Source organism: Coregonus clupeaformis, unplaced genomic scaffold (genome assembly GCF_020615455.1).
Source record: "Coregonus clupeaformis isolate EN_2021a unplaced genomic scaffold, ASM2061545v1 scaf2379, whole genome shotgun sequence".
Classification (NCBI taxonomy): Eukaryota; Metazoa; Chordata; class Actinopteri; order Salmoniformes; family Salmonidae; genus Coregonus; species Coregonus clupeaformis.
In genome coordinates this window covers 65,748-76,448 of record NW_025535833.1, presented here as the reverse complement: position 1 = coordinate 76,448, position 10,701 = coordinate 65,748, and the positions used below count along the sequence as shown (strand labels likewise).

General features: G+C 42.9%; 2 protein-coding genes across 2 annotated transcripts; both read left to right on the top strand.

The window, feature by feature from the left end:
• Positions 1-1,550: 1,550 nt before the first annotated feature.
• Positions 1,551-3,488, top strand: LOC123488543 (serine/arginine repetitive matrix protein 1-like). Its single transcript, XM_045219445.1, has 2 exons — positions 1,551-1,733; positions 2,535-3,488. The coding sequence occupies exon 2, from the start codon at positions 2,559-2,561 to the stop codon at positions 3,486-3,488; it is 930 nt and encodes a 309-aa protein (XP_045075380.1). The 5' UTR covers positions 1,551-1,733; positions 2,535-2,558.
• On the top strand, positions 3,377-7,120 carry LOC121583061 (uncharacterized protein KIAA0895-like). Its single transcript, XM_041899280.2, has 5 exons — positions 3,377-3,613; positions 4,042-4,185; positions 4,919-5,051; positions 6,149-6,454; positions 6,557-7,120. Exons 2-5 carry the CDS (start codon positions 4,054-4,056, stop codon positions 6,760-6,762), a joined length of 777 nt encoding a protein of 258 aa, XP_041755214.2. The 5' UTR covers positions 3,377-3,613; positions 4,042-4,053; the 3' UTR covers positions 6,763-7,120.
• Positions 7,121-10,701: the final 3,581 nt, after the last annotated feature.

Here is a 10,701-nt window from a genome sequence, read left to right as displayed (position 1 = left end):
ATAAGTATTCAGACCCTTTACTCAGTACTTTGTTGAAGCACCTTTGGCAGTGATTACAGCATCGAGTCTTCTTGGGTATGACGCTACAAGCTTGGCACACCTGTATTTGGGGAGTTTCTCCCATTCTTCTCTGCAGATCCTCTCAAGCTCTGTCAGGTTGGATGGGGAGCGTTGCTGCACAGCTATTTTCAGGTCCTCCAGAGATGTTCAATCAGGTTTAAGTCCGGGCTCTGGCTGGGCCACTCAAGGAATTCAGAGACTTGTCCCGAAGCCCCTCCTGTGTTGTCTTGGCTGTGTGCTTAGGGTCGTTGTCCTGTTGGAAGGTGAACCTTCGCCCCAGTCTGAAATCCTGAGCGCTCTGGAGCAGGTTATCATGAAGGATCTCTCTGTACTTTGCTCCATTCATCTTTGCCTCGATCCTGACTAGTCTCCCAGTCCCTGCCGCTGAAAAACATCCCCACAGCATGATGCTGCCACCACCATGCTTCAATCTTGGTTTCATCAGACCAGAGAATCTTGTTTCTCATGGTCTGAGAGTCTTTAGGTGCCTTTTGGCAAACTCCAAATGCCTTTTGCTGAGGAGTGGCTTCCGTCTGGCCACTCTACCATAAAGGCCTGATTGGTGGAGTGCTGCAGAGATGGTTGTCCTTCTGGAAGGTTCTCCCATCTAGACAGAGGAACTCTAGAGCTCTGTCAGAGTGACTATCGGGTTCTTGGTCACCTCCCTGACCAAGGCCCTTCTCCCCCGATTGCTCAGTTTGGACGGGCGGCCAGCTTTAGGAAGAGTCTTAGTGGTTCCAAACTTCTTCCATTTAAGAATGATGGAGGCTACTGTGTTATTGGGGACCTTCAATGCTGCAGAAATGTGTTGGTACCCTTCCCCAGAACTGTGCATCGACACAATCCTGTCTTGGAGCTCTACGGACAATGCTCTACGGACAATTCCTTTGAACTCATGGCTTGGTTTTTGCGCAGACATGCACTGTCAACTGTGGGACCTTATATAGACAGGTGTGTGCCTTTCCAAATCATGTACAATCAATTAAATTTACCACAGGTGGACTCCAATCAAGTTGTAGAAACATCTCAAGGATGATCAATGGAAACAGGATGCACCTGAGCTCAATTTCTAGTCTCATAGCAAAGGGTCTGAATACTTATGTAAATAAGGTATTTCTGTTTTTTGTTTGTTAATAAATGTGCAAAAAATGTATAAAAACCTGTTTTTGATTTGTCATTATGGGGTATTGTGTGAGGATTTGTATTTATTTAATCCATTTTAGAGTAAGGCTGTAACATAACAAAATGTGGGAAAAGTCAAGGGGTCTGAATAATTTACGAAGGCACTGTATGTACATCTCAATATATTGATCTCACTATCAGGCTCTAACCGTTATAATTATACGGGGCTTATGTTAACCTCGGGGAATGTCGGCTACGTGCTCCTCACTGCTCCGTTGCCTCCGAGAGATGCCACGTGCGTAAGGACGCAGGATAGCGGCACGCACTGCGCATGGCTCGCTGGCTAGTTCATCAACGGTGCCACCGCGTCATATCTTCCAACACAGTCCGAACTTCCTCGCATGCCTCTCCGGGCGGCCCATCCACTATAGCTGCTCATATCCACCGGAAACCTTCCCGCCGCTCATTGTGGAGAGCTCTAGCAGAGCTGGGCGTCATGAATTAAAGAAAAGCCTGCGTTTACAAATCTGATCACCAAACCCCGCTGCAAGGTAAAACACATTTATGACTACGATTATTTGAGTTTTGGTTATTGTCTTGCTCATCCTCGATGTATTATCTGATTCTAAAGATCAGATCAGAAGAAAACTACACATGTTGAGAAAACCGTTATTTTCTCGATTCATCCTTTACTGTCATTGAAAACAATATATTGACACTTATGGCTATTGACATGGCTATAATAATAACACAGTGTCATAATAACGGTTTGTTGTAGGCTACAATATAGCACAACGAGTATTTTCCCCATTACATTACGCCCATGTCAGAATAACGGAGAGATATCCTGCTAATTTGTATGCAATACACTTTGGTGGTCCAAATGGATACAAAACCTCAATACAATACACTGCAGAAGTCGCGCCTGCCTTGTGTAAATATAGGCTAAATATGTAGGCTAGACATCTATATGATTCGGATCTTTGTTCTTGTTTGAAGTCAATACTAGTCCCATATATGGGATGGCCAGAGCCCGTCCCGACCACCTCGTTTCGAATTCAGCAGCACAGAAACCCCGCCCCGACGGAGTCCTCTCTATGTTGCAGGCAGGCGGATTCAAAATCGGAGGTATACTTCCATAATCAGATAATCAGACAGGGACATTTGCGTGCCCCTGTCCATAAGGCCACTAGGCTAGTAATGGGTCCATGGAATCCAGTTAAAGCAGTGGCACAAATGTTTTTGAACTTGTTGTCACCTATTCCTGACACAAGCACTGACTGCATAAAAGAGTCATAACAATCAATGGGTTATTTGTGACAGACCAAAAGCTGACCATCTTGTGTTTGCAGTGTGGTGTGGTTGGACCAGCGGTGATGGTTTTGGACCCAGGTGAGGACTGTATGGATCGGACAGATGTCCAGGGGGTCAGAGGGAGCAGCAGCACCACAGACCTGACAGGGCCAGAACCAAGACCGGATCCTCGCAAAACCACCACAAGCGACAGCACCAGACTAGAAAACACCAGACCGGATGCCCCCAAAACCACCACCAACACAACTAGAAAAGAAGAGACCAGACCTGACACTACCAAAACCATTAACACCACCACCACTAGAACAGAAGGCACCAGAGCAGACCCTCCCAAAACCACAGAAGAACCAACACCGGACCCTCCCAAAACCACCACCAGCACCGGGCTCCGTGCCAGGAAGAGCAGTGTCACCAAGAGGGAGCGGCTATCCAACTCCCACAATGGACCCCAGCCTCAACCTCAGTTGTTGGGGGCCAATGTCGGCCTTACCCCCAGCCCTAGGGCCAGTGTTTGCTCCTCAACCGACTCCTCTCACCCAGACTCGCCATATGATGGACCGGTGGTCTCTCTGCGGCGGGACGTCACCATGGCAACGGCCTCGTCTCGGAACAAGGTAGCGACCAGGCCCCCACTCCGCCGGCCCCTCAGCCTGGACGTGACGCCCCTGCGTCTCCGTGGCTCTGAGCCCGTGCTGGACCGCAGGGTCCTGCAGCCCCCCTGGCGCAGCGGTGGTGGTCCCTCCGCTGCCTCCTCGCCCCCAGCCCGCTCCCTCACCAGCCCCAGCCTGGGCCCCAGAGGCTGGATGCGCCGCAGCGAGAGCACCTGTACCGTCAACAACTCCTCAATGGGCCTCCGGGCCACCAGGGGCGTGTGCGGCCAGCCACCTCCCTTCCCCACATTGCCCGGGGGTTTGGAGGGGCCTCCACGCTGCCCTTGCCTTCCACGCCGCGGGGCCCCTGTCTCCTTGTGGCCCTCAGACCCGTTAACCTAGACCAGGAGAGGCAGGCCTTCTTCCAGTCTGACTATAAATACGACCCACAGTTTGAGTACTCGACCCCGGAGCCCAGCACTGTGCTGGAGAAATACAGAGAGGGATCTGGCCTCTTCCTCACACAGGTAGGTCTCTCTATCTGGCAAAGATATTAGATGATAGGAAGATAACCCACTCTGGGGATTTCTGCATGTTTAGTTATTATGTTCATTTTGTGGCAAATTAACTTGAAACTTGAAATGTCAGTGCTTGCTCTTCAAGATCCTGAAATCGTTGTTTGCTCTTTCTGGGCGTTTCTTTCTCTTTCTCTCTCTCTCTCTCTCTCTCTCTCTCTCTCTCTCTCTCTCTCTCCCCCCCTCTCTCTCTCTCTCTCTCTCTCTCTCTCTCTCTCTCTCTCTCTCTCTCTCTCTCTCTCTCTCTCTCTCTCTCTCTCTCTCTCTCTCTCTCTCTCTCTCTCTCTCTCTCTGGGTGCTTCTCTCTCTCTAACGCTCTCTCTCATTCTCTCTCTTTCCCTCCTCTGTCTCTCTGGGTTGATCTCTCTCTCTCTCTCTAGGCTGTTGGGATTATGGAGTGTATTCTGAGGAAGTTTGGTAACTATGAGAACTTTGAGGAGGTGACGGGAGGAAGTATTTTACCGAAGAGTAGAGTCTGGGCTGCTGCACGCAAGTACCTGCAGAAGGAGAACTGTGTAGGAGAGGTGAGTGAGTAGTGTGTTTGAGGGTTGGTGTGTTATGGGTAGTGTGTTTGTGGGTTGGTGTGTTACGTGTAATGCAGTGGAGGCTGCTGAGGGGAGGACAGCTCATACTAATGGTTGGATTGGAGTGAATGGAATGGCATCAAACCATGTGTTTGATGTATTTGATACCATTCCACCGATTCCTCTCAAGCCATTACCACGAGCCCGTCCTCCCAAATTAAAGGTGCCACCAACCTCCTGTGGTGTAGTGTGTTTGAAGGTTAGTGTGTTAACAAGATGTCTTTGTGTGATGATGATGATAACCTGGTCTAGAGGGTGGTGGTCTGTATGATGATGATGATGATGATGATGATAACCTGGTCTGGGGGTGATGATGATGATAACCTTGTCTAGAGGGTGGTGGTCTGTATGATGATAACCTTGTCTAGAGGGTGGTGGTCTGTATGATGATAACCTTGTCTAGGTGGTGGTGGTCTGTATGATGATAACCTTGTCTAGAGGGTGGTGGTCTGTATGATGATAACCTTGTCTAGAGGGTGGTGGTCTGTATGATGATGATGATGATGATGATGGTAATGATGATAACCTGGTCTAGGTGGTGGTGTGTCTGTATGATGATGATGATGATGATGATGATGATGGTAATGATGATAACCTGGTCTAGGTGGTGGTGTGTCTGTATGATGATGATGATGATGATGATGATGATGGTAATGATGATAACCTGGTCTAGGTGGTGGTGTGTCTGTCTGAGGAGCTGCTGTCGCAGGCTGTGATGATGGTGGAGAGTTGTCGTCCCACTCTGACTATCAACCTGTCTGGAGCACGACAACACTGGCTGGAGGGCATGTTCAGGCATGAGATAGGTACACTACACTGGCTGGAGGGCATGTTCAGGCATGAGATAGGTACACTACACTGACTGTACCATACAGCATGTTGTCACCGTGTGGGGGATCTGGGATGTGTTTATCACTGACGGTACCATACAGCATGTTGTCACCGTGTGGGGGATCTGGGATGTGTTTATCACTGACGGTACCATACAGCATGTTGTCACCGTGTGGGGGATCTGGGATGTGTTTATCACTGACGGTACCATACAGCATGTTGTCACCGTGTGGGGATCTGGGATGTGTTTATCACTGACGGTACCATACAGCATGTTGTCACCGTGTGGGGGATCTGGGATGTGTTTATCACTGACGGTACCATACAGCATGTTGTCACCGTGGTGGGGATCTGGGATGTGTTTATCACTGACTGTACCATACAGCATGTTGTCACCGTGTGGGGGATCTGGGATGTGTTTATCACTGACGGTACCATACAGCATGTTGTCACCGTGTGGGGGATCTGGGATGTGTTTATCACTGACTGTACCATACAGCATGTTGTCACCGTGTGGGGGATCTGGGATGTGTTTATCACTGACTGTACCATACAGCATGTTGTCACCGTGTGGGGGATCTGGGATGTGTTTATCACTGACTGTACGATACAGCATGTTGTCACCGTGTGGGGGATCTGGGATGTGTTTATCACTGACGGTAACATACAGCATGTTGTCACCGTGTGGGGGATCTGGGATGTGTTTATCACTGACGGTACCATACAGCATGTTGTCACCGTGTGGGGGATCTGGGTTGTGTTTATCATCCTCACAGCATCATAAATTAGTTATGAGTTATCATTTCTGAGTTCTACGCAAACACAACTCAGTATTTGTGTTGAATTTGAGTGAGATTATCCAAGTTAGGGCTGTTCACCAGCCATGTCCACTACAGAAGCCAAGTAAGGCTAGTCTAAAATGAACCATCCTTCATCTCTCTCTCCCTATCAGGTATACACTGCCTCAATACATTCCTGTTATTCCATCTCTCTCTCTCAAACATTACCTGAAATAAATCTACTTCCATCTCTCATCTCTACATCCCCATGTTATTCCATCTCTCCCTCCCAGGAACCCACTACCTTCGGGGTGTGAACAACAACCTGCAGCCCTGGTCCACTTCCGCAGGCAGGAAGCAGTATGGCCTGAAACCGGCCAATCCCACGGAAGAGGGCCTGGCAAGCCTGCACAGCGTGTTGCTACGGAAACAGCCCTACCTGTGGCGCGCCGCTCTGCTCTACTATACGGTGTACCACGCCGCCAGGATGAGCTTCAGCCAGCTCTTCAGCCACATCGCTCAGTTCGTCCAGGATCCCGCGGTGCGCTGGGAGTACTGCCTCAGAGCCAAGAGGGGACAGACGGACACCTCGCAGCCTGGTGGGGGACAGTGTGTGTGTGAATGTTAGGGAATAGGGTGCCATTTGGGCCACGGTCTGTTTACGTCTACATTTCCCTCTTCCTCATGTCTGTCCGTTGCAGCATCACCATGGGACAGCTGTACGAGAAGGAGAAGGACGAGGACGGCTTTTTATACGTGGCGTACAGCGGAGAGAACACCTTCGGTGTCTAGACCCACCTTCATCATCATCATCATCAGCCTTACTTACGACAGAATACAACACCTGGCCACACCCACCCCCCACCCCTGGGAGAAGCCCTGGGAAACCCCCAGAGAAATGAAGTGAAATAAAGAGAATAAGAGAGTGATCAGTTGAGTGAAATGAGTGTCACCAGTCTGTCTAATCTATTCCTGCCCATGTTGTATCAATGCTGTTTACATTCATTTATTAATATGTTTATTATTATTTTTGAAGTTATGTATAGTGATAAAAATAGGAATGACTGTTTTGTTTGTTTGATGTTTTGTGCTTTACTTTAGTTTAGGTGCTTGGAGGTTGTTTTTTTTCATTCGCGAAATGATATTTTTGTTTGAAGTTTCACTTTCAGTTTGGCTGTTATCCTTGAAGATTTATATTTCAAATAATTTTAACTATTTGAACGGTAAGGTAGCTGGATGACCTAACCAATAAAAAATGTGAATAATCCTTGTGTTTTTATTGACCTATACCAGGGTTCTTCCACTTCGGTCCTGGAGATTTTTGATCTAGCCCTAAAGTAACACAGACTGTTATTACAGCATTATACCAGTTCATAAAGTAACACACAGACTGTTATTACAGCATTATACCAGTTCATAAAGTAACAGACTGTTATTACAGCATTATACCAGTTCATAAAGTAACAGACTGTTATTACAGCATTATACCAGTTCATAAAGTAACAGACTGTTATTACAGCATTATACCAGTTCATAAAGTAACACACAGACTGTTATTACAGCATTATACCAGTTCATAAAGTAACAGACTGTTATTACAGCATTATACCAGTTCATAAAGTAACAGACTGTTATTACAGCATTATACCAGTTCATAAAGTAACACACAGACTGTTATTACAGCATTATACCAGTTCATAAAGTAACAGACTGTTATTACAGCATTATACCAGTTCATAAAGTAACAGACTGTTATTACAGCATTATACCAGTTCATAAAGTAACAGACTGTTATTACAGCATTATACCAGTTCATAAAGTAACAGACAGACTGTTATTACAGCATTATACCAGTTCATAAAGTAACACACAGACTGTTATTACAGCATTATACCAGTTCATAAAGTAACACACAGACTGTTATTACAGCATTATAGCAGTTCATAAAGTAACAGACTGTTATTACAGCATTATAGCAGTTCATAAAGTAACAGACTGTTATTACAGCATTATACCAGTTCATAAAGTAACACACAGACTGTTATTACAGCATTATACCAGTTCATAAAGTAACAGACTGTTATTACAGCATTGTACCAGTTCATAAAGTAACAGACTGTTATTACAGCATTATACCAGTTCATAAAGTAACAGACTGTTATTACAGCATTATACCAGTTCATAAAGTAACAGACTGTTATTACAGCATTATACCAGTTCATAAAGTAACAGACTGTTATTACAGCATTATACCAGTTCATAAAGTAACACACAGACTGTTATTACAGCATTATACCAGTTCATAAAGTAACAGACTGTTATTACAGCATTATACCAGTTCATAAAGTAACATACTGTTATTACAGCATTATACCAGTTCATAAAGTAACAGACTGTTATTACAGCATTATACCAGTTCATAAAGTAACAGACTGTTATTACAGCATTATACCAGTTCATAAAGTAACAGACTGTTATTACAGCATTATACCAGTTCATAAAGTAACACACAGACTGTTATTACAGCATTATACCAGTTCATAAAGTAACAGACTGTTATTACAGCATTATACCAGTTCATAAAGTAACAGACTGTTATTACAGCATTATACCAGTTCATAAAGTAACAGACTGTTATTACAGCATTATACCAGTTCATAAAGTAACACACAGACTGTTATTACAGCATTATACTAGTTCATAAAGTAACAGACTGTTATTACAGCATTATACCAGTTCATAAAGTAACAGACTGTTATTACAGCATTATACCAGTTCATAAAGTAACAGACTGTTATTACAGCATTATACCAGTTCATAAAGTAACAGACTGTTATTACAGCATTATACCAGTTCATAAAGTAACAGACTGTTATTACAGCATTATACCAGTTCATAAAGTAACACACAGACTGTTATTACAGCATTATACCAGTTCATAAAGTAACACACAGACTGTTATTACAGCATTATAGCAGTTCATAAAGTAACAGACTGTTATTACAGCATTATAGCAGTTCATAAAGTAACAGACTGTTATTACAGCATTATACCAGTTCATAAAGTAACACACAGACTGTTATTACAGCATTATACCAGTTCATAAAGTAACAGACTGTTATTACAGCATTGTACCAGTTCATAAAGTAACATACTGTTATTACAGCATTATACCAGTTCATAAAGTAACAGACTGTTATTACAGCATTATACCAGTTCATAAAGTAACAGACTGTTATTACAGCATTATACCAGTTCATAAAGTAACAGACTGTTATTACAGCATTATACCAGTTCATAAAGTAACACACAGACTGTTATTACAGCATTATACCAGTTCATAAAGTAACAGACTGTTATTACAGCATTATACCAGTTCATAAAGTAACATACTGTTATTACAGCATTATACCAGTTCATAAAGTAACAGACTGTTATTACAGCATTATACCAGTTCATAAAGTAACAGACTGTTATTACAGCATTATACCAGTTCATAAAGTAACAGACTGTTATTACAGCATTATACCAGTTCATAAAGTAACACACAGACTGTTATTACAGCATTATACCAGTTCATAAAGTAACAGACTGTTATTACAGCATTATACCAGTTCATAAAGTAACAGACTGTTATTACAGCATTATACCAGTTCATAAAGTAACAGACTGTTATTACAGCATTATACCAGTTCATAAAGTAACACACAGACTGTTATTACAGCATTATACTAGTTCATAAAGTAACAGACTGTTATTACAGCATTATACCAGTTCATAAAGTAACAGACTGTTATTACAGCATTATACCAGTTCATAAAGTAACAGACTGTTATTACAGCATTATACCAGTTCATAAAGTAACAGACTGTTATTACAGCATTATACCAGTTCATAAAGTAACAGACTGTTATTACAGCATTATACCAGTTCATAAAGTAACACACAGACTGTTATTACAGCATTATACCAGTTCATAAAGTAACACACAGACTGTTATTACAGCATTATACCAGTTCATAAAGTAACAGACTGTTATTACAGCATTATACCAGTTCATAAAGTAACAGACTGTTATTACAGCATTATACCAGTTCATAAAGTAACACACAGACTGTTATTACAGCATTATACCAGTTCATAAAGTAACAGACTGTTATTACAGCATTATACCAGTTCATAAAGTAACACACAGACTGTTATTACAGCATTATACCAGTTCATAAAGTAACAGACTGTTATTACAGCATTATACCAGTTCATAAAGTAACAGACTGTTATTACAGCATTATACCAGTTCATAAAGTAACAGACTGTTATTACAGCATTATACCAGTTCATAAAGTAACAGACTGTTATTACAGCATTATACCAGTTCATAAAGTAACAGACTGTTATTACAGCATTATATCAGTTCATAAAGTAACAGACTGTTATTACAGCATTATACCAGTTCATAAAGTAACAGACTGTTATTACAGCATTATACCAGTTCATAAAGTAACAGACTGTTATTACAGCATTATACCAGTTCATAAAGTAACAGACTATGTTATTACAGCATTATACCAGTTCATAAAGTAACACACAGACTGTTATTACAGCATTATACCAGTTCATAAAGTAACAGACTGTTATTACAGCATTATACCAGTTCATAAAGTAACACACAGACTGTTATTACAGCATTATACCAGTTCATAAAGTAACACACAGACTGTTATTACAGCATTATACCAGTTCATAAAGTAACACACAGACTGTTATTACAGCATTATACCAGTTCATAAAGTAACAGACTGTTATTACAGCATTATACCAGTTCATAAAGTAACAGACTGTTATT

Bases quoted from the DNA above. Each gene is read 5' to 3' on its own strand.
- LOC123488543 (XM_045219445.1), top strand. From the start codon at position 2,559: ATGGTTTTGGACCCAGGTGAGGACTGTATGGATCGGACAGATGTCCAG.
- LOC121583061 (XM_041899280.2), top strand. From the start codon at position 4,054: ATGGAGTGTATTCTGAGGAAGTTTGGTAACTATGAGAACTTTGAGGAG. The intron at 4,186-4,918 runs GTGAGTGAGTAG...AACCTGGTCTAG, and splicing joins AGGAGAACTGTGTAGGAGAG to GTGGTGGTGTGTCTGTCTGA. The intron at 6,455-6,556 runs GTGGGGGACAGT...TGTCCGTTGCAG, and splicing joins GACGGACACCTCGCAGCCTG to CATCACCATGGGACAGCTGT.